At 36.5% G+C, this 25,230-nt stretch overlaps 1 protein-coding gene across 28 annotated transcripts in view; it reads right to left on the reverse strand.

Moving 5' to 3' along the window:
- Nucleotides 1-25,230, reverse strand: part of KCNMA1 (potassium calcium-activated channel subfamily M alpha 1) — a 506,074-nt gene that overhangs the window by 345,522 nt on the left and 135,322 nt on the right. For all 28 annotated transcript variants that reach the window (XM_037399258.1, XM_037399257.1, XM_037399256.1 and 25 more), the window contains one exon: nucleotides 24,524-24,688. In XM_037399258.1, coding sequence (XP_037255155.1) covers nucleotides 24,524-24,688 — 165 coding nt within the window. The remainder of the gene's footprint in view (nucleotides 1-24,523; nucleotides 24,689-25,230) is intronic.

The raw sequence follows: 25,230 nt of genomic DNA on the forward strand, positions 1-25,230 counted from the left end.
TTAGTATTCGCATGTAAATTATAAGCCTGAAATATATTTCATTTTAATTTTTAGTCACTAAAATTTGGTCAGGAGTTTTTCCTTCTTAATGCTTCAGAATATACATCTGGCACCTTCATTCAACTTCTGAGCACTAACTACTTTGCCTCACCACTCCAGGCAGCATGCTACCGGGAAGCACCTCCGATAATCACTGCTGCAAATGAATGTACTGATAACGAAAGAACTCCTTGACCTGGCCCCTCGAGGTGAAACTAGCTGATTCCTCCTAGCTGTTTTATCAATGTTTCAGAGTAAGCACACTGGGTATCCTCTAGAGATAGTATTAGACTACAGAAAATATTACACTAAGTGACAAGTTGCCAAGACTTTGGGAAACTTGTGTTACTTATTTGGAATAGACACCTCGTCAAAGATTTCTGCAAATTGCACAAATTATCATCCTGCCACACAGAATGGTAATGGAACTATTACCGAAAAATAGTTCAATATTAAACACAGTGAACACTAAAAAATACAACACACGTCTAGCATTCCAAAACATTTACTATTATATTATTGCTTTGATGCCCTTAATTTGTCTTTTTGCACTAATGCATTAAAATAGTCCACTTGATTAGAAAAATCACATACTACCTTTTCCAAATTCTCTCCAGGTTCCAGAGATAAACAGCATGCTGCTAATGCACCAAGACTGAAATGAAAGCTGTTCTAAGGGTGCATTCATGCTTCTTCTGTTATTAAAAGCAAAACTGGGTAGTAAATACAGCAGATATTCTGCACAGGAAAACTCTGTTCAGACTGTCAGTGGCCTCAGATTTTAAACAAATTGAAATTCACTTTTATTTCAAAAAGTGTATTTATAAGTTGCAACAACCTAAAGACTTTTAGGATGTTTTTACACATGTATATTTGTGTGATCTAATCAATACTTTAGGTCCACACCGCCATTAAATGTGATAAAAGAAATGCAAAGATAGAAGATACAAAGACCCTAAATCTACTTAGTAAACGAGGTATAGATAATATATAAATTTCTCAGCCAGCAAATAAAATTCAGAGCCTGAGGATTACGAGCCCATCCCTCCACCGCAGTGTATTAACTTACAGAATTATCTCCCTAAAGAAATGCAGACGTTTCATCACCTGGCTGACTTGAACTAGACTAGACAAGCCAGCATCTAATCAGTACAGAGCATATATCAGCATATAGACAGGTATGACAGCATAGAGTGATACTATTATCGCTATCTGTATATCTATACCAAAAAGGCAGATGCAGGAGTTAAGTGCCCTAAATAATCTGTCTTGCGCGGAATTTTTGTGTTTTGTTTAGTTTTACATGTGTTACTATTTTAACTGTGTCAAATCTGGTGTAATCTGTGTATCATTCCAATGCAGGATGGCAAAGGTAAAAGACGACATTAGAGGTGCCTTTTGTCAATGCCAAAAGGCACGTAACAGTTCTTCAACTTAAATTTTAACGTGTGAAGGAAATAAAAAAACCCACACACATAACCCTGCTGCAACAGAGGCTAACAAACTCAAAACCTGAATGAGGTCAAAACATACTTCTGTTGTCACCAACAATCACAGTATGACAGCTGAACAATAATGGAAACACCAGGCTCGAAGTCTCAGTTTATTTCTTTACTAGGTCAGGAGAAGAAAGATCCCTAGATCATCCTTGATCAGATTAAGTGCAGTCAGCGAAAGTCAAATGACACTGTTCTCACCCTTCTTCAAAACACACCTTGCAAATCTTTCCAGTAAAGTGGCACTGCAATTAAATAGAATATTTTGTAGCTGTTCAAGAATGTGAACTTATCAAAAGAAAATCTCTCTCTACATTAAAACTGGATAGCTACATCAGGTCGAAAGTCTGAAGTTTCCTGTTCTGGAACTGTCGGCAAACGCAGAGTCAGGACCACAGCATCCAACTGCGCATACATACAGTACAAAAGGTGACAGCTATTTCTCTCCATTTCCACTGTGTTTAATTCAGCATAAAAATATAATCTGCTAAATGTAACGTACAGTAAAATAAATGACTGCTACCATATCATAAAGTGGGGGAACAAAACCAAGGGGCAGAGTATTGCAAAGCAAATGTTACAAAAACCCCACTCCAGTCAACACGCTCCAAACTCACTTAACAGCTCCCCTGTCCATCCTGTTTCACAACTCAGCACAAGATTAATTGTGTAACAGTAGGTTTGATACCTGACAGATAATCCTGGAATTTCTATACTTCATGATCATAACAACTACTGCTGAAAAAGTGTTGCTATTGACTTCTTGGGTAAATTTTTAGTATAGAATTAGAGTTTGGGTCTTGTATCCTTTTCCCATCTAAACTGAACAGAAAGCTCTCTAGGAAAGCATCTGTTCATACGCTTGTATGAATGTGCTTAGCAAAGCACAGTTCTCATTTAGGAGACATCACAGAAAGCTTGTAGTTTATAGATTTGTTCCATGAACCTAGAGAAGGTTTCTTTTACTGGCCTTTTGTGCCCACAGGGCACTGTAAAACACTAAAAGCATAAAATCTTCTGTAGTATTAGAACAGCAACACCATTCAACATTTGGTAAGACTGATATGGCAAACGATCACCTGATAATAAATAAATCTATAGAAAAACATATATAATAAATGAAGTTTTTACATTCTGAGCACATATAAGAAAAATATATGAGGGAAGAACTGATCTTGCTGAGAACTTTTAGTCCTGGGTTTTGCTGTTTGTTTTGTGGGTGTTGTTTTTTTTTCCTTTCTTTCTTCTAGTGGCAGATAATTCTGCCTCTTACATGAAATTTCAGCCTCTGTATCATTATTCTGACACTACTTGTCTTTCGGGGGGGGGGGGGGAGGGGGGAGAAGGAAAGAAAAAAGGGGGCGTTATTTGCTGTTATTGAACATTCTATGCTCCTTCAAACTAAAATCTTATTTGTTTGTGTTAGAACTAATGAATGCAAGAGAACTTTGTTATGACTTCCATGTTAATATCCAGAAGTTATATAATGAATCATTCTTACCATAATGAACAAGTGTTACATTAGCTTATCTTGCTGGTAAAAAACTCGTTTGTATTAGGTAACTCATTCTGCTATTAGGAACGGACTCTCCTGGGAAGACAACTCTTATCAAAGTAAACGCCCCTGTAGTAGGACACGTGTAAACACAGACATTTTAGCCACCATACCCTTGAACTACTGTACGGAGGGATGGGGGAAGAAAGGAGTAATACAGTCAGTGATTCCAAAGCGATGGCTCAATGGTCATCATCCAACTCAAAAGGACTCAGTGGGTTACTGGGTTCTATCAGTGGTGGCATATAACCATCTAAAACATGGCCTCAAACAGTCAAATGTTGCTGTCTCCACCTAGAAGCTGTTTTCCAGGTTGTCTTACATACACGTTACTCGAATGAAGTACATTACGTACCTGTCAGAATGTTAAGCTATGCCACTTCTGTGGCATTTTAGCATCAGTGCAAGTTAACTTCCCAGTCATATTGGAAATAATTGGAAATAATTGAAATCATTATGTTGTCAAGATATTTCATAATATTAACAGTGCATGGATAGTCTTTTCATATTACTATTTCAAAATACCTTTCAAAAGAAATATTCTGCAATTTACTATGTTAATTACCAGACCTGTTGATTTAAAAAAAAAAAGTTAACACCAATATAATGCTTTCCTTACAAAATGTATTACTTTTTCCAGAAGACTGGTTTAACCTGGTTAAACATGGGGAGCTCTAGCACAGTAGGACGAGAAACAAAACATCATTTTCATTTTGCTTTTCCAACTACCATTAATAAAGCCAAAATATGCCTCCCACGCAAGAAAGTCTTTTCACTTTTAACTGATGTCTCTATTCAGTAAAATACTATGAGACTTCACTCCTGCAATGGTCACATTAAAAACATTTCTTTGTATAATTACAAAAAAAGTATTTTGAGGAAAGGAGAAAACTCAAGTGTTAAGCTTTGCGTTACAACTTCCCTTTGCTTTATTAGACAGCAGTACTAATGTCTCTACATGGCAGTGTTAAAAAGTTTATTGGTCTATAGATAAGATTTTTCCAGAAAATAGCGTGTCATGCAGCAGTAGGAAAGCAGACAATATTTTATACAAAACCTGCATAATTTTTTAACAGCTCTCACAGAGCACTGGATCCATCAATAAACCTAATAATTTTTTCTCATTTAAAATGCAAGGCTAAAATTCATCTTTATTTATTACCTAATATTGATTTATCCATGCCAGTTTAAGGGTAATCAGTATGGCAATAAAGAGAAACATCCTCACTGTCCTATGTCTAATCCTATAGGATATGGAACAGAAAAATTACATGCAAGATGTAAATCATTAAAACCATTCCAAAAACACTTCCTTCCTGTGATTTCATGTCAATGCTTTTAACAGTTTTAAATTAAAAGCAACACCCTGCTTTCAACGCATTACTCAAACAAAGAAGGAATTACTTCAAAAATCAGTTATTTGCAACAAATTTTTCTTAAATGTAGAAAAAAATCAAGTAATGTTTACTCATCCAAGTAAATTTGCTGTTGACTATTTTATTATCAAATTAGTAAATGCATTACAGAAACACAGAAGTATCAGGTCTGCATTATACATAGATGACTGAGAAATGAAGAAATCTAACAATTTGTGTAACATTTCGTAAGACAAAGTCAAAAAGGAAATGAGGTTATCACATTCTGCATTAAAAGCGGGTATCTTAGTCTCACTGTACCTCAAATGAGCAAGTACTACTTCAGAACACTAACCAAACCTAACCCTTATACTTTAAAACCTATGCATACTGTTTAATAACTTAATGTAATGGCTAAACCCTGCTCCCACTGAAATCAGCAGAAGACATACAGAATGAGTTTCTTTTGAGAATATCCTTACTGAAGTACTACATGTATATATACTCACGTCCCTGGGAATAACCATCACACTGATCTTTCCGTATCAGCAGATTTCTACATTTAATGGACCTTCAGCTCAGCAGTCTATAGGCAGAAAGAGCACTATTTGAAAACTGTATGAGAAACAACATTATTCTGAAACTTACTGATTCCCATTACCTTCCAACAAAAACGGGAAAAAGGAACAGTTCACTCTTTATCTCATGTCATTTACCAATAAAATAAAAATGGCTGGGCTTCCAGAATGAGATAGAACTATGGCTTGGGAATAAAAATATAAATCTGTAGTCATACACAAGAGAAAAAACCTCACTGATAAGTTTGAATATTTCTACTGAAGTTTCCAGCATCAGTGTCCTATCTTGAAACTCATACAGACTCAGTCTGCAAAGAAGAGCATGGCATTCCAAAACTGAAAAGAAAACACGAAGTGCTACAGGGAAACATATAAAAACCAGATTGTCTTCAAACACATAAGAAGTTGCTCCAGCCAATTTTTTTTCTCAACCTGTAACTGTTATTGCCATTAAATATGATTTGTATGTGCATATCTGGTCCTGCCAAGGGGAAGGCTTGACAGGATTTAATTTCTATTCAATAGCTCTGACCTCGAGCCCGGAAAATTCCCTGGAGCATTGTAGCAGGCAAGTTTTTCTGCTTTGTTTTGTTTCAATTCTTAAGCTTATTCACCTTTCTTTAAGAAGCACCCCATAATTAGTTTTAAATTAACAATACGCCTGCACATATATTAGTTTTTAAGCTTCTTGCAAGAAGGCAGGTGTCTCTGATAAAGTTTCATTTGGCTCTGACAAGAACACACTCTTCCAAATATGTTATTTTCATCCTTGAAAATACCAGACTACATCTGTCCTCAATTAAACCAGTGTAAATGTGGATTGACCGCACTAACTTCAGTTAAATTACACCAATATGGACGAGACCAAAATTTGACCCAGAAGCTAGAAACAAATTTCACTGTGTGTTTTAAAACGCTTTCAGTCCTACAGCTCCTTAGATAGTTTTTTTTCCCCTTCTGACCTCACTTTAGACATTTTCATAATGAACCACACTACACATTTATTAACCCAAGCCAGTGAGCAAGGAAAAGTAATTCATATAACACATTTTTCAACAGTTCTGTAAGCTAAATGATGCTTTTTAGACTTTTTTCTTTTTGCTAGCAAAGGCATGTATTTTGTTTTTACAATACTTGACCATGTTTCAATGTCACTTTGAAGTAACTGCTTGTAATAGCAAACATACTCCTGCCACCTTTTTCTACATGGCAAGTTTAAATTGAAAATAATTACTTAAAAATATTTTTTTTTAAAAAAAGCACTAAAAACTTCTGTTTCTGATTACTTTGAGCAAAATACCTTTTCTCCTCCTTTCGCAATGCTTATCTTCTAGTCTAAAAAGTAGAAAAAATACAAAGATGAAGAAAATAAACTGTCAATAAAACTTTGCTCCTAGTACAAGCTGAAAGATAAAGCCGTAGAACTACTAATTATACACATTCATATTTAATGAAGGCTTCCCATGTGAAACTCATGTTTCAGCTGAATTCTTTCTAGTCAGTTATTCATTTTTACGCAGTGTTAAACCACTTTTTTCAATCTCTCAAGCTGAAACTAATCCAACATCCAAGACCAATAAGAGGAACAGAAGGCACTTACTGCCTTCCTTTGTTATCACTTCTTTTCATGCCGACATCAGAATTCTTGGACATAACTTTGTACTTTGTTAGAGAAATTGAAGGACTTTATATCATCCACAAGAATAAAATTGTAAAAAAAAAATAAAAAAATCACTGTATTAGGAGGGGAAAAAAAAAAAAAAAAAGAGGCATGCACATAGCTTTCTGAAGATGCAAGCGAATCAGAGATGCACTGCTTTCTTTTTAACCTGAGAGATGACAGCGAGCCACAACTCCTCAAAGTACAGGTTGCACTGTTTGTTTCTACCTACAGGTTAAGCACAAGACATGACAGTGCATTACAGACTAACAGATCTCATCAATGAACTGCACCTTTAAGGCTAATAGTGCCTTTTGTTGTCCTTATAGACTCTGCCAGCTTATAAAACAGCTGGTTAACTCCTCTGCCAGTGCCAGCCCCCCACCACCACTGAGCACTTCGAAACGGTAAAACAGACACTTATCCAGCTCCTGCATTTTATTGCCTCTCAGTTGAAAACCACTCTGACTATCCTCCTTAGTGGGTTAGGAGCCCCTAAAAGAGTTTCCTTGACAAGCAGATCCCTTTTTCCTGTCTCAAATCAGCTCTTCTAGACTGCAGACAGCCTAACATTTCTATAAATCATCCTTTTGTGAAGTAGTTTTTAAAACAATCTCTGCTGCTAATGTACACCTCTTCAATATTATAAATTTAAGATAAGGAGAAGGAGTAAGTTAGAAGACCAATTTTACAATAAAAGTGAAGTAGTTAATCTGATACAGAAACACAGTTCCTCATCTGAAACAGAATCCTTGAACTGTTCATTGAAATGTCCCAGTCTGGTACTCTCGGACACGTTCAATGCAATAAAAAAACCAAACAAAACAAAAACCAAACACACACAAAAAAAAAACCCAAAACCACAAAACACAACACCACACACAAAAGGTCAAGATCGGAGAACAGAAAGGTCCGAGTGATTTGGGAGTTTAAGAATAAAGCACCTGAACCAGTAACACAAAAACATCAAGTCCCCCATTTGCAATAAATGATAGGACTAACCAGCAGAGAACTGATCAGTTCATCTTACTGTATTTAAAGTTGTAGAGAGGCTATCACATCAAAAGGAGCCAAAGAGCATGCCTTAATTTAGTACCAAGTGAACTTGTTGAAATATTCACTAAGGATAATGTAAAAGTCTGAAGAAACATGGTATCATCAGCACCAACCCCCCGAGTTCCCATAAAGACAAGGCTTTGGGCTTCAAAAATGCCTATCACAATTCTCTCTACAGAGTATTTTAATGGCAACCAGGTATTAAAACCTCATACAGTTCAGGCTGCCACAATGTGCTGGAGAAAACCTGGGATGCTTAAAGTCCGATGCCAACAATATCAAACGGTGAGGCCTAATTTACTGCAAAGAGATCACTCAAAAAAACAACAAAACCCACACCACTTGCAACTGATTACAGTATATATTTTTAAAATACCTCCTCTCAATTTTTCTTCTGGGCAAGCAAGACAACATGAATGCATTCCACTGCAATATACTGCAGCGTGGGAAGTGTTGAAAACCTTTCCATGTAACCTCTCAATGGTCTCAAAATTCTGTTGGCCAAACAACTCTGCATTTCAGCAACATCATAAACTGTTTCATCTATGCTTTCTGTGTTAAATAAACTGGAATCAAATAAATGGAAAATCCTGAAAATAATGGCATTACACTGAAGTCATAATGGAATAAATAAGGTTCCTGAATTGTGCAATAAGTTCAGGGGGGGTAAAAAAAGTACTTTTACACCAACAAACAAAATTGGAAATGTAATTTAAACCTTCTAGTGGGCTAGATGCACTTAATTAATGAACTCAGTCGGTTTTTAGAATCATTTTCACATCTAACGGGCTGCTAACGGGTTCATTTTTATCAAAGACACAAGGGTTTACCCAATGGGGATCCAAACACATTATCATTAAAATGAAAACATGAACTATCTGATCTCCTTATACAGTGCTCTATTAAATGTATCCTGTTTTCTTTCACACTGATACTGTTAAAAAAAAAAGCTTGCTATTCCCGATATCCTAACCTTGTAAACCATATCAAATTGTGATGCGTAATTTGCAGTGAAGACACCTTATACTAATTATAGAAGATATTTTCAAAGTATTAGTATGCTATAGAGAGACGAGTTTACATAAACACCTGAATAACACTGAAATGCCGATACTCCTGCCGACTCAGATCTTGCTGTAATATTAAACCTTAAAATGGGAAAGAGGATTCCTACATACTCGTCACTGTACCTGTAAATGAGAGCTAAAAGCTGGTAATAAAGCTGCATACAATTAACATGTTAATTCTTAAAGTGCAACAACATTGAAGATTTTCCAAGCCTTTGCACACATTCCTATTCCCCAAATAATCAGAAAGATAACATAAAATTCCGTTATGTGAAAGAAGCCAGTATCATATTCTTTACTACACCAGATAAGAGAAAGCTGAAGTCTCTCTCAATCCAATGCTTACTTTGTGGCAAACCAAAATTTCTTAGACTTCAGCTTCTGCTTATTCCTATTACTCCAGATCAGTGATTTAACTCATGTGATTAATTCTCAACTAGTAGTATAACAAGTTTCATAAAACCAGATTTAACATTTGTTTTAACCACATGATACGTTCTCTTAAGGGAAATAAGAGAAGACCTCGCACAGGCAGGTTTTTCGTTTGTAGAAATACAACTGTGGCTTTGGATATGCAACAGAACTGCATCTTTAAAAATAGGTCTTTCACATTAAGAGCCATCAGCTATAAAAGGACAATGAGCAACTAGTGTTGATGCCCAAGGCTCTTTCCAAAAAAGAATACATAATGAGTCTAATGGACTGAATGGCAAGGAAAAATACAGATTGCTTATATGTCTGCACCTATCAGGCCCAAAACAGATAAAAAAGCAGAAATGCAGAACAAAAACACTAAGGAAAAGAGTCGGTATAGTGAAAAAAATATTTGGATAGATGAACAAGCCATCTTCAGTTGCAAAATATGGAAGTAAAAATAATTAATATATAAATAAAGATAGATGTGTGTACATAATTGTATTTATATAAAGATGATATAATATCTATTTCATAATACTAGATGGATTTAACTATATAGAACAGAAATGTATTTTGGACTGGAAAACCTGTGTCGGAAGAGTTGAAACAATTTCCACTAAAGTCCCTGATTTCAGTACTTTTTAAAAGCTGATTTCAATACTTTTTACAAGCACGGGTAATTATTTTTAATCCTAGCTTGCACAGAAACAGAGAATAGCAAGTTTAGTTACGTGTTGAAAATCACCCAAGTCACTGTTATTGCTGAAAACAGAAACCGTGCCAAAGTTCCAGTCCTATGCTGCAGTTACTGAATCACACTGCACACATTATTTTTCCAAGGGTGACAGAAAATGCTCAGGAAGTTCAGAATTACTGTTATGCACTGCACCATCTATTCGATGTCCTCTAGCTGATACTTCAAAGGGAGGGCAGGTTTGTGAGCAAGTAACTCTTCCAATGGATTTAAGCCAGTGGCTGACAATCTTTTCCAGTCTGGAGATCCCTAAAAAAATGTCTATTGTACTTACAAACACCAAACAGCAACTGCAAACCTATACACCACTGGCCTGGGTTTCTTAGCACCTTTTCACAGCCTTCTACAACAGCAAATTGAAAACCATCAAACTCACCCCAAACAATTTGGTAATGGAGAGAAAACAAAAGTAATTCTGAAAAAGTCATCTACAGGGAATCTTTACTACAAAAAATCTTTAGAGTTTGATGGGAAAATATTTACAGGCTTCTCAAATATATTTCTGTTAAGTGTGACACCCAAGCCTTTTTTATGTTCAGCATGCTGATTTATATTGCTTTTCTTATATGGAAGAACTTTGATTTCATGTACTTCATTATTTTCAATAATACTTTGCAATCCTTTAAGTAGAGCAGAAAAGGACTTTAAAGTCTAGTCTGACAGAGTGCAGCCTGATCACATTCATTGAAACAAATCCTTAGGCATAAGCACCAGTGACAAAATTCACTCAGGCCTTTGTGGAGAACAAAAAAAAAATAATTTAGTCTTGAAAAAGAAATAAAATGGGAGCAAACTACTAGCATATTCAAGAAAGACCTTGCTGAATTAATCTTTTCATACTTGTGCTGGGTTTCCATACATAATACTACGCCAGGCTTTTGAGGGGTAGGAGAATGTGACAGTAAAGCTTTGTTTACATGGCTTAGAGCAGAATACAGAATTATTTGATTTAGATAAAGCAACAGAACTGATTGTGCCAGCTTCTCTTGACATACGCATGGTTGCTAAACCGTAGCATGCAGTCAAAATGGTGGCATGCAACACTGTCCAGTCTAATGACATTCCAAACACATACAGAACCGCCACCCTAACAGCCTGCTCTGTCCATCCTTCTACTTCAACATTCGTGTGTGGTTTCATCTTATAGTATTTGGGTTCAACAGTTTTAAAAATCAAAACCAAGAGAACTGAAGTCACAAGGCTAGTCTTCCTTTCTCTTTTTGAGGGACAGATTAAAAAGGACAAACTATAAAATTAAACTGCTTGCAAAGATGTTGCAAATATTTTGCATTGACACTAAAATGAGGACAACATACTTGCTTGTTACCAAGACACGTGGCTATACGTTCTCGAGGTACATTCGGCACCTTCAGGATGCATGTTACAGGATGAAATATAATGGCTGACAACAACAAAGAAAATAGTGCACCTCCGGGCAAAAGCTTAGCACGCTGCTGCCCTTTGCAGCAGGCTCATGACAGTATCTCATGTAGTGTATCACAACAATCAGATGGATCGCTAAATCTACTCATCTCTACAGAAGTAATTATTGCAAGATTTTACCCTGACAGGCATAAACTGGTTTTTTAACAGTACGTAGGAGTCACTTGTTTTTCAATGAGAGGACTGCAGGCATCTGACAGCAGTGGATGGCTTAGTTTGCATGCAGCGAAGAGTATCTATCTACACAAGGCAGGATCAGGTTTCCACATTTCACCTCAGTTCCTAATGTGGGAACCTCATTCTAAGCAGTAACAGTTACACTGTGTTTGAAATCACATTTTTTGAAGTCTGGACTAGAAATAAAGGAAGAATCAGCTTCGTTTCCCTTCATCCATTCTGTACCTACCCTGCCTCAATTAAGTTAGGTTTGTGAGCCCCACTGCATGACCAGAGTTAGCAGTTCTATAGCTCATTAGAAGGCATGGAATTAGAATTACATCGCAGAAATTGCCTTTTCCCTCATCTCTCCTAGCTATGCCGAATAGAAGCAATCTTCACAAGACTGAAAGAAGCAGCAGGGCTACTTCAAACTTATGATAAGTCCCATCCCTTCCCCTTTCAAGAAAATATGAATAGCTCACTCCTTTTCTCCTGCCTTCCCTAGTGAAACATTCCTCCTACCCATATCCAGAGATAAAGGGAAGCCCCTGCAGGATGAAGACTCTCTTACTGGGAAAGGGGGAGCAGGACCAGTCAGAGCAGACATGCCAGTTTACACCCTTAAACTCATGGCATTTTGCTGTAGACTTCAACAAGACCCAGAGAGCTTTCAGCTTCCAGGTGAACTCATAAACAGGCAGTTAATATTCCCTGGTCTTTACTTCAAATTCACAACTTTTTCATCCTACTTTCTACCATTAGATTTCCTGCTCCCTTCTCAGATTAACTAGTATGTTGTACGGCGTTACTTCAGACCGAACCAAGCCTTCTGAACCTTACCCAATAAGGAGAACCATTCGCATACACATATATAGATATATAAAGTCTAGGGAATATGTCAAATTAGGCTTGTGACTCCTGCACGTCATCAACCAGTGTTTTAACTGATTCTGGCTAAATGGCATATAATTCTGCCAGCAGCAGGACAGACATTAGACTTCACAGGAAAAGTGGGACTTTCAGCAGCTTTAGTGGTAAACTGTGAAGCTGTCTCTGCTGCGGCGCTTGGAGATGAAATAAAGCATTAAGTAAAACACAGAGGCACCTCCTGTGCCAAAGCAACACGCATCGGAGGAGCCGTGTGAAACTACTGACGCCAAGCAGAATATCCCGAGAATGTTTCTCAGGAAATTTGTACATATTCAAGTAACTATCAAAAAACAGTTTTAAAACAAACAAACAAAAAAAAATACTGTGTATTTAAGAAGCAAAAGGAAACTGGTTTTGCTAGACAGAATTTTGTATGGAAATAAACTATAACTTTTTGCTAAACACCAAAAAGGAGATTGTTATTTTTTCTTTTTAACTCGAAGCTTAGCAGTTCGTTTCATTCACCCCACGCCTGACACTAAATCATTGATGGCAGAGCTGCACATAAACAGAATTAACTTTAAAAATATGCATTATCACATCAGTGTTTGGATTACAAGCACAATTTTATCAAATACACTAAATGCAAAGAGAAAAAATACTAAACAAACAACATTATCAACTGCATCATCAGAGCAGCCCCTTGCACGGGAACAACAAATGCCTTAAGGGGAAGCCATCTGTCTCCACTGGCGAGCTTTGCAAACATGGTTCATTTGCAACAGTTGCATCCATATCTTTTGTTTGATATCTGATTATTGTCAGCGGCCCATAGGTAGAAGGGAAATCTCCTCTGCACCACATTCTTATCATGAGGATGCAGCACGTTATCAGAAGGAACATTCCTGTGTTTATATACTTTCCTTCTAGCTGTATCTAAGAAAAAGGTAGCAAGGATTTTTCCTAACTTACATTTAACATTAATATAGTGACACAGCCTAACAAATATTTTTTCAACAATAAAGATTTGTGTAACAAGTCAACCTCTAAAACAGCAGTTTCCCTAAGCCAGTTTTACCATAACTGTCTGAATACTAACTTCTCGACTTTCTCCAAATATTCATACAATCCACAGCTTGATACAACATGATTTTTAAATGCGTTTGCTTTTCTTCATTTTAATGACAGAATGCCATAGCTATGTTAGAAATAAAGGAGTGGTAGATGTCAAAGATGCTAGCAGAGGACATATATGCCCACTGTAGCAAGAGTCACGTGCTTCATAATACTATCAAGAATAGACTCTATAAGTGTGGCCACCTATCTAGAGGTCACAGAAGTCCCTGCAGCACAGCAGAAAGTTTCTGAAACTAGCTTTACAGTAGGTAATCCCCCCAGCAGCAGCTATAAACTTGACTGAAACACCACAGAAATAACGTGGATTAGCCTACACCAAAATCTGGTTTACAAAAAGAAAGCTTTTAAAAATCAGTAGTTTTAATTAAGATTAACATTTATGAACTGTATGTGACATACAGACTTAATTTTTCTATTTCTCTACTTTTTGAGCTAGTAATTCAAATGCAAGGCTTTAAGTCCAATGTAAGTCCACTTCTCCATATAGTTCAGGTCATTCTTTTATGAAACACACTGTTTAACCTCTTCTTGATTTTATTTTAGCCTGTATGTCCACCTTATGCCCACCTAACCCATCCCCACCTAGCAGTACTTAAAACTGGTAGAGTTCAAGAGAAAAAACACTATTTATGTTTGATCAGCCATACACTTCATGGGACACCTAACAGAAAAAGAAAGCCTAAGACTGGCATGCATTAACTTGAAAAGCAAGCTGATGGGGAAAGAATGTCAGCCACCTTTCTTCCAATGTTACAGTATAGGAGATGATAATAAAGTAACTTCTTGGTCCTACATACTGCCTCATACTGAGAAATTAGCACTTTCTTGTTTTTATTATTTTAGCTTAACCACTAAATATTAATTTTTTACTTGTCATTGTATTCAAGAGAGTAGATCAATTGAAATTACAGCAGATTCAGCAAACAGAAGGTGGCTCCCTTAAAGGTGTAGTGACAACAAGAAGTGCTACAGCTACACTGCAGAATCGAATAGTCCAATGCTGAAAAAATAAGTACACTGAAAGAACCTTCTCTCCCACAGGACCCTGGAGAGAAGCCCACTGTTTGATCCAAAACACAAACCCTGCAAAACAATGCTTGGTACTGTCAATAATAAATAAATATTCAGAAAAAGAAATTGCATAAACAGAACTTAAACTAGCTGCTGTTGCCATAGAAACCAGCAAGAGTTACTCAACACTTCCTACTCTATGCCATTATCATTCAGTATCTCATGAACTCGAACGGAGAAGCATTGTTTCTATTCCTATGGAAACCCTGGAAATAGCCCCCATCATTGTCACAGGAGATCAAAGCAACCTAGAACATACCTCTTGGATTCGTTTATGTGCCACCAAGGCCTACAAAACATTAAAAATTATGAAACAAAGTCCATTTCTCAGGAGAGCAGAGCAGAATCCAAATTAATCTCTAGAAGCAGTAGGTAAATAATAACCATCAACAAGCAGTTCATCATCTGTGAACAGCAGCAATGGACTAATCTGTACAGTTGCACTGACAGGCAGAACGGCACAATCTGAGCAGCTTTGTGTGCTGTCCTTACACAAACGCTCTAACTTGTAAGACTGTGACCTTTAGTACTTATGACATTTCTCTTATTTGTTGACCAGAGTGAGGAAAAGGAAACTTGTACACAGATGTAATAGCATATAATCTAAAATGCATATACATCACTTTGCACCTCAGAAAACCATCAAAAAAAACCCCCAAACCACCAACACAAAAATCTGTACACATAGATTCAGAAATACATGTACTGTTAAATAAACAAAACTCATGAGTATTTGAATGACTACATATTCAAGGTAACATGCTCCTCCATCTCTCTCCTGTCTGACTAGATGAATGCCTCCTTTTTCTACTCTATTAATCTTAGCATCTAGAGTGAGTATAAACTTTGTTCTAGTGATTAGAAGGTATGACTGCAAACCATAAAAAATACCCCCCAAAGCCAGTTCAGTCATCGATCTAGCAGACAAACAAATCTCTGACTGTTAACACAAGATGCTTTTTAGGAAGAACAGGAAACAACAGTAACTTTCCACAGTCCATTACACTCACATACACTCTTTAGAAAATTTATGTTGGAATATTACTCATTCTTATACTCTGTAAATAGCTGTTTGATATCTGTTGCCCAGTTGTCCAATATATCTTTTGAAGCTGTTGACACTGTCTATACAATCTGACTTCTAAAAAAAGAGAATAAATAAATAAATCCAGGAGTTCACTGATTCTTATATTTAAAAAAACAAACAAACAAACTTTTTTTAAAATCTTTAAGTTGATCTAATAACTTCCTTAAGCTGCCCTTGGTTTTAGCATCTGGTTAATAAGTTTGGCAAAGATTGTCCACTACCTTCCTTCGTCAATGCTGACCATATCCCTCACCAGCCCTTTCTCTAAACTGAAAGGTCCCAGTAATTTTTACCTCATAAGGCAGCTATCTCACACCCTTATTCTTTCTGTTGCCTTTTTCTGTCCTTTACTTTGTCACCCTTAAGACATAAAAATAAGCACTTCAAACAGTACTCAAGATGTGGGTACATAAAGATTTTTTTAAAGTAGCAAAATTATGTCATCTGCCTTGTTCTTAACGATGCCCAGAGTCAGTCAATTATTTCAAAGAGCTGTCCATGGTAATGCCAAAACCTTTCCTCAGCTATATGTACATATCTGGCTTCAGAATCATGTACATGTGGTTTAGATTTTTTTTTCCTCTCGATACATTGCCCTACTTTTACACACACTGAAGTTCATCTGCCACATACTTGCTCGCCATGGGTATGAGCGTGCTACTGATTTCTACGCCTTGAGGTTGTCATCAGCTCGTCTGTGTTTTAATTTTTTCATCCATAAAATAAAAATAGTCATCTGCCTTAAGAGACGGATGGATACTTCATTTATTTACAGCTACTTCTTGTTCTGTCATCTTCAGGGAGATGTAAAAAGGCAAAGTAATGGTTAATGTGATTAGATAAATTACAATTATTCTAATGGCCCTGAAATGTTTAGCAGTCCCAAACGGTCAGGTAAAATCTCATTTTTTCTGCTACGAATTAGAAGCGGATTTAGCACTGAGTAGAAATGAAAAGTTTACTTTCTGTCCTGAAATGGGATGACAGTAAACCCTGTACTGAAACTTTAGAACACCTTTTGAAAACTTTCAATCATATTCTGAGAAACTGCGATTTTGCATTAACCTTTGTGAACTATTTTACTTTCTAATGAAAACAAGTCTTCATAGGCACCTTCATTTCGTGAACATAATATTAAATAAATAATAATAATTTAAAAAAACAATCACACAAAAAAATCCCACCACGAACACCACACGCGCACACACACACAAAAAAAATCCAACCAAAATTACCCAGACCACTGAAGACATGGAACAACCTGTGGTTCCTGCCTGCACAGTCAGACCTGGAGGCTCAGAAACGCTTCTCCCTTCTCCTCTAGTTCAGAAATCTAGAGCACAGTACAGGGAAAATAAGGCACTAGTTATTTGTGTCTAACTAGGAGAGTTTATAGGTCACGCCAAACTTTCCTTAACTATCTCAGAAAAACTGCAATGTCATAGCCACCAGACCGCAAAAAAACCTGTTATTAAGAATGCATGTGCTTCACTGCTGAACTACCAACGTCAGGTTTGGATTTGGAAAGGGTATGGGATATTATGAGTATGAAAGACTAATCTTTCTTTCTAAGATCAGTCTTTTATATATATATACATATATATATAATAGACTAAAAGAAAAACTAAATCACGGAAAAATACATTTGATTTCTGTTATCAAGTCAATTAATACTTTTTATTCTCAATTAAGTCCTATTCAGATCAACTGCGTCCTACGACCAGTACAGGTGCTCAGAAAATGAGTATATGTTAATTCCACAAGAAAATTGGTGGCAAGACATCTCTGGGGTGACAGGGTCCCAACAAGGGAAAGAAAAAGACAGCCCAGAATTTGTAAGAACTTTGTTTATGCTTGAGAAACTTGTTAAAATACATATTCAAATTCTGCCATGTTGCATACTCAAGGTTGCTCAAGGTTTCTCTTCCTGCTTTGCATATCTCGTAAAGTAGCTGATATTGTCAAGAACACTGTCAAAAAATCTGTATGTATACTAGATGTACCTGCCCTCTCCAAATTCGTATCTGTCAAGGATACCAAATTATCCTTTGAGCAACCGTTACTGCCTTTGGAAATAGGAGAGCCCCCACATACTTTCTATGCTGCTAAATTTCACTGTGGCTGCTAGGCAACTGCAACTTATTACAAGAGGTGGTAGGGTTTTTTTTCCCCTGTCAGTGTTAAAAGAATTTGAGTCCTCTCCTTCAGGATAAAAAAAAAAGAAAAAAAATAATGCAGCAAAAGCAAAGCAAGCTGTGAAAATATCCTGGAAAAAAACCCAAACCCAGGGAGTATATAGCATACTTACATTTTTTTCTAAGAAAGTCTACTATAATTACATATATATATAACATTCCACTGTTTTTTCTTGTATTTTTTTCAACACACTCCTCCAACTCTCAAGCAATTCACCTGAATACAAACTTTTTAAAAAAAAAAAAAATAAAACCACCAACCACCAGTACTTCTAATTCTATTGCTTCATGTATTTTTCCCTTTTAGGATATTCTTATTTGATATAATTTTTACTTAATCTCTTTATGACCTCTTTATGGACAAAACCTACACCTTATCTAAGCAAAAATAAGCAACTTAAACTTCAGAATGTTTGCTTGAGCAAGACTATTGCAAATTAGTTGCATTCCAGTACTGCATCTATTTATAATCAAACTGTGATCACTATAAACAAATTAGAAAACCATAAGGCTTTACATCTCTATAGAATCACAACAAGATGCCACTCTTTCCCTAAATGACCAGTAAGGCCTCCTAGCATTTTTAACAGCTCTTCAGAAGTCCAGTCAAGGGTCTAAATCTTCCCATGTTAAACATTTAGTGCACTCTCTATTCACTGGATGGTGTTTGATTCAGACTTTTAATCATATTTTGACACCAATTTCTCAGAAACTGTAATGTGTACACCTTGAAGAATGAGACCCTCTGCCAAAGGGAGTCCCAAGTCCCAAGCTAGTCCCAAGTTTTATTACTGACCTCAAAACATTGTTCTACCTTGCCAAAACATTTTTAAGATTTGCATTTTTCAACCTTTGAATGTGTAAGACAGTCAGGGCTGGTCAAACAAAAAAACAAGACTGCTGGAATTTTTGGACAGATGGAGAGAATGTAGCAACAATTATACATTCCAAACACACTATGTAATAGAAAATTTCTATTTCATTTTAAGCATATACTGGGGAACGTATAGTCACTATTTTAATTTAAGAAAGCATCTTCATATAGTATCTGCCTCATCTTTGGGTTTTTCAATGTAGTTAATAAATATTAAGAGCATGAATAAAGCAGGCTATAATAATGTTCTAATTAAATAACTTAGTAATAAACAGCTTAATTAATACACCACTGCCACTAATTGCCATCCCATCTTCCCTCTCTCCCCAAAGGGCTTTTCTTCTCTTTCTTTCAATGCTGCCAAACTAAAAGACATTTTCATCATGCAGTGATTAAGCAGCAAAGCCTCATACACTCCATTGCAGCACAAATTCACCCGTTTCTGAGTGTTTCCTTCAGGTACTGTAAGAGTCACGGCAGCAGGCACAACCACCACAGGGCACTTAGCACAAGCTACATAAAGCTTGTATCTCTGCTATGCATTTACAGGTCACATTAAAAATGGAACACATAAAAATTTGCTCCAACATTTTATCTCCTGTATTTGTGTTTGAAATAACGATTCATCTTTCTTTATCAGTTTGAAGGACAGTCCATGTTCAACCGTGTCTTAGATTGAACTGTGGTAACCTCAACAATATATATCTGACTTTCTTTTGTATATTGAACACTTCATCTAACTAAGGAGGTCTTTTTCTTCTTACCCAAATGATTTTAAAAAACTTAATTCCAGGAAGCAAAATCAGTTCATAAACACCTTTAATTTCCTGCTTCTTCAGATTAATTATGAATGTGTCTGATTCTTTGAGAAACCCACCTCCGGAATTTTTATCTGTTATTTCCATCATGTACAGCACTATATAGCACTTCGAAGTAAACCAATATTTCCCTGAACAGATTTTGAGTAAACTGTTAGCTTTTATTGTTATTTATATTTATGCCACTCAACAACAACCGCAACTGGAACTGCATGGGTTTGATTAGCATCTTCTTAAAAGAAGCTGTAAAGAAACTGCATGTAAAATTCTCATCTATATTACTTTGGAGCAAAAGTCACATTTTCAGAGGTTGTGCCATCAAGAACATTAAGTTCCAGTAGTGCTTTTAAATCCTGCGGAATGGAGAGGAAAGGTTATTCTGACCACACAACTGCAGGCACCATGCCTAGCCAGCTGCTTTCTGCACTAGCGCGGAAAACAAACAGGGCTTTAACTGACAGACATTCTGCATCACCCTCCGCAAACGTCCTCCTCCACACTGCCCAGTCTCATCTGAAGGGCAGCCTTTGAATATTCCTTGGTGTATAAACCACTTCTGAGATGTCAAGCATAGAAACTGCTCCTACAGCAGTAGGAACGTCTAGCTGTATTTCAGCACTTGAACATTCACGTAAACAACCGAATCACCTGCAACATTAGCCTATGCCACTTGTACCTCTATTCCACCTAATCTCACTGTCATTAACAAACAAGAATTAGATGCTATAAGACATGCAGCTGACAATGATAAAACAAGCAATGGTCCAATGCATTGAAAATTTGGTGGTTTAATTATTTACAAGTAAATTTCCCATTCTTGTTTCTCACGTTGCTCTACCCCAAAAAAGAAGTCTCCTTTTGTTAAAAGGAAAACTACTCCTAGAGACTTAAAGAACAGAAATCTATTTCCTCATAGTTCTCTGTTGGAATTAACAAAAAAACACTCTGAGAAGCAGGGAGCAGGCACAACTCCCTCCTCGTGTAACCAAGAGCTAACAGTACAAGTGGAGATACTAACAGGCCATATTTGAGACTCTATCCTTTCCAATAAACATGCTCTTAGATACTCTCATGATGAGGGAGTAGCATAAAAAGAAATGAAAAAAGGTAACCAGTTTGTATTGAGAAACCAGACATAACTGACCAATTCTGTGGAGTAAAGCACAAAACTGGCAGCACCAATTCTCCTATGCTCCAAAAAAGTATCAAAAAGTAGGTGCAAGCAATACTGAATTTTACATATGAGCACCAGTATGAGAAGCTTTTGTGCCAGGGAGACAGTTAATTCTGCCAGTGTTCAGAATCATTTCCACAGAGAACGTGTGAAAGTTTTTCTGTATACAGAGATTAATTTGCACAATACCCCTATCCTTGGCTTCAACTAGTTTGCTCTAACACGTACATGTAAAAAATAATGCCAAAATTTAAATTACATGCCTGGGGTTTTTTCCCCACCTCACAGCAAACACTGCTGGCAGGCCCAGACATCCATCACAAATAGGTTTTACAGAACATTTCAGATACTTTAAAACATTAATTTATTTTTATTTGCAATGGAACATTTAATTGAAGTCAAAAGCAAAATATTTCACCGTTTGAGAAGGTTTTGATTTATCCTCTGTTTAGCCTTTACATGTAATTCCTTCCTCTGTTACCAATGGAATAGGAAAGGAGGAGACTAAAACCACTTCCCCCCCAGCTCTGCCCTTCTTATTTCAGTTACAGATCCCTTCCCTCCCTCAGACCCACCAATAAATTAAATCTTTTTAAGAAAACTAGTATGGAGGGGAACCATCTCTTTCAAAGACTTCTGAGCCACTGTGTTTGTTAGCAATGGATTAAATAAGCAATAAGCAACATCCCTTATTTTCCAGCAGATGCACTGAAACGTATGATTTAGGTACTGTTTCTTCAAAACTATTTTTCAAACTACAATTAAAAAAAAATATATTTAAGTTTTAAACTCCTTCTACAGCCACTATGCTGAAGATGGCCTTCTACTCCGTATCTGAAAGGTTACCTACTGATTTGCATCTATTGTCTAAACAGAAATGTATGATTTCACAAGAGATTTGGGCAAATGGTCCTATGCTGATGTATATGTCCAATTTTGTAAAACTGCATGAATGTGAAGCTGTGACCTTTAAAAATAAATTTTGTCCTGTGTTTCACAAACTGTGGGCCTTTGTTTTCTTCACCTGTGGGTAGCCATGAAGTTTAAATATTAAAGAGGTAACTATAGGAACAGCCACTATAAAAGTATTTGTTCCGACACTCACAAAGCACCTAGGCAAACTGATAAATCAGGAAGTTGTTTTGTAAGGTTCCTGGGGAAGAAATAAAAGCTAGACCAGACACGTCAAAGACATGGTGACAGACCCCAGTAGAGAACGGTCCAAAAAATACTCAGTTTTGGTTCCACAAACAGCACTTGACATTCCTCTAAGATTCACTTTGCAGGCAAAAAAAAATAATGTCCAGGTAAGAATAATGGTAAGAGCGTTTTCCCATGAGCAGAAAACACAAATAAGATTCTATTTTACACTGATGTGTGTTCAACACTTTGCTATCTCCTTCACTTGTCAAATAAACCCAGGCAGCCATTACACAACAGCCTTCAGGTGCTCGTGCTGAACTGAAGATCAATTACAACTCTCTTCCAAAGTCCATTTTCAGTGGACAACTTAAAACTTTGATTTTAATTTAAACTCTCACAGCATAAAAATTTACTATAATTACTTTAGCTGCAGTTATCTCATAAAATTTTGATTTCATAGCACTGTAAAGCTACCAGCTCTTTCTTCTTCGGGGGGGGGAAATATTACACGCTTTGATTCAGAAATAAAATAGCTGGCAGGAACAGGCTGTGTTAAGTTAGTAGGAATCCATGAATAAGTCGTAATATTTTCAAACAATAAAATTTGACAAAAATATTGGCTTGACTGAGCTACATCCTATAGCTACAAATAATGTGAATATTCTCTCTAGCACAAATGTTCATTGAAGCAGTTAACCTTTAGCAAATATAACCATAAAGTAATATTTAAATTAACAGTTCATACTGGAAACTGTCTTCCAGAAATTACACTGTACCAAATCAAATCCTGAAATTGATGAGTACTACATTAAAATAAATACATACTGTTTTCTAAACCGAACAAAATTAACAGAATTCATACATTGCTATTCATTCCTCAGTCATATTGGTGAGCCCAGATGTGTACAATACCTGCTGTTATACCTTGACAAGAATATAGATATACTCTCTAGAAATTATCTGACCCAATTATATTGGCCAGCTGCCTACAAAAATCTCTGGAAATAAACCTGTCCTTTATGCAATGGTAAACTGCAAGTACAAAAACAAACAAACAAACAAAAAAAACCAAAACAAACAAAAAAACACACCAAACCAAACAAAACCAAGCCATAAAATGGAACCGAGTAAGTTCTCCCAGTATCTTGAATAGAAATACATAGAAAAACATGGTTTATGTTTTAAGTTTTGGTCTTATTTGTTAGTTTGTATTTGTGCTCACATATACCTCAGTAAAAACAACACAGGCCAAATTCTGATTGCATAGCTAGTTGCATAGGACTCTGGTTTTGGGCGATTTCTAGCCTTGATACTTATATTGAAACAAAAAGCACGGCTCTAAGATTTGTCACTTTTAATGATGAAGATGTGAGGAAAACATGCAGAAGATCAATACGCCGCTTTCCATAAGATGATCGATATGTCGGTCTCACATAGAAGACGTAGTGCTAAAAGCAGCAATGGAACAAGCTTTCAAGCCACCGATAAAAGTCAATATTTAACATAAGCAATTGCACATAAGGTACTTTTAGCAAAAAATAATCAAAATAATGTTATTGCGGAACTAAGACAGCAGAATTTGAGTCACCTCCACTTTTCACTGTAAACTACTTTACTGGGAAGTGCAATTTGGGGTTTTTTCCTTCCATGTCCCTCCCTCCATCCCCCACCCACCCCAAATAATTACTTTGCAGAGCAGAACTGAGTCACAGTTAAACATCTCCTCACCAAAGTAAACAATCAAGGACATAAATTCTGTTTTCAGTTTAACTCAAACTAGTTAAAAAGTCTCACTGAAAAGTTTTAAACAGGATTTAAATCGATTTAGCTGTTTCTTTATAAGTACATGCAATCTAAAAATGAAACTAATCAAAATCACACAGGAGATACCTTTTACTGCTGTGAACTCCACAAAAAAAACCAAACACAACAACCTTGGCAATAAAGTATGATTTGACAAGGCTATAAAATAATTATATTCAAAAACACTGAGAAGTATAAAGTTTTTGCAGTGGAACTTTAAATCACATATTATCAGTATCTGATTTGTGGCTCTATTTGATAGATAACCGTTCACATCTTGGAAGGATTTCCTAAAGAAAGATCAAAAGAAGATGAAATCATTGCTAATCTATTTAAAGTATCACAAATTCCATTCCATAGCTAAATCAAACTTGATTTTCCTTTAGAGTTCTGACCACTATCTGCAGTTGTAACCCTGTGCTTATTTTCCAAGTCGGCATCCATTTTCGCTAGCACTATTTCACTTCCAGACAAAACAGACCTATAGTTTTACCACGTAATATGAAATTACTAAACTCAGTGTTTCTAGCACAGCTCAAAATCCTGGTGCCAAAAACCTACAATAGGCTGGGGGGGTTGGCTGGAAGTCAGTTTGTCTTACTTGCTGTCTTTGCTTCTCTCTTGCTGTGGGAATTAGTCTGCTATTTTACTTCAAGATTTGATTGGTTTGTTGCATCAGCACCGAGTCAAAATCCTCCACTAATGCTGGGACACAGCATTTGTTTCAAATTGTCCGTTAAAATACAAACATAGAATATCATAGAAGACTTACAAGTACTCTGCCAGTTAATGTCTGGGCAGATATCATGACTCCTGCCCAATCCTTCACGGAGGTCATCCATCCCACTTCTGCTGCCACATTCTCCTCTTTTTCATCCGTAGGTTTGCAGGCCCCATCTGCCTGTGTATCTCCACCACCATTGATCTTCTGGGCCTCCTGCAAGGAGAGTGTTTGGGTTAGTTAGCGTTTAGCAATTTGACAGTGAAAATCGGTGTTACAGCGGTGGATAAGAAATCCTAAGAAAAAAAAGCAAATTGGTCTTCCTGTACTCTTTCTAGACAAAATCAAGCACCTACTTGCCCATATCTGTTTAGAAATAATAGAAATAAAAATGTTCTATGAGGTACCAGGCTACTAGATGTTAATACTCTCCTTGACATTACATCTTAAAAAACATTTAGTTAGCATCAAAAATGCTGTATGTTCCTTCCCTATAGGCAGCAAAATTGCCAAGAGCTATGTATGCATTTATCAAGCTACAAATAAATGAGTTTATCAGACATACCAAAGGACCATTTGATGTATTGGCTCAAAACAATGCGTACTAGGTGTGAACATAATTTACGTACAGTTTTAATTTACTTCACTAGAATTAATTATCTGGGTAAACGTTCACTGAGAAGCATGATGTAACAAGCCAATAATTATCAAGTGTGAGAGGAACAAAATACACCATAGCGAATCTGCAGGGAGCTGCC

The sequence above is a fragment of the Falco rusticolus genome, chromosome 9, assembly GCF_015220075.1.
Source record: "Falco rusticolus isolate bFalRus1 chromosome 9, bFalRus1.pri, whole genome shotgun sequence".
In the NCBI taxonomy this organism is placed as follows: Eukaryota; Metazoa; Chordata; class Aves; order Falconiformes; family Falconidae; genus Falco; species Falco rusticolus.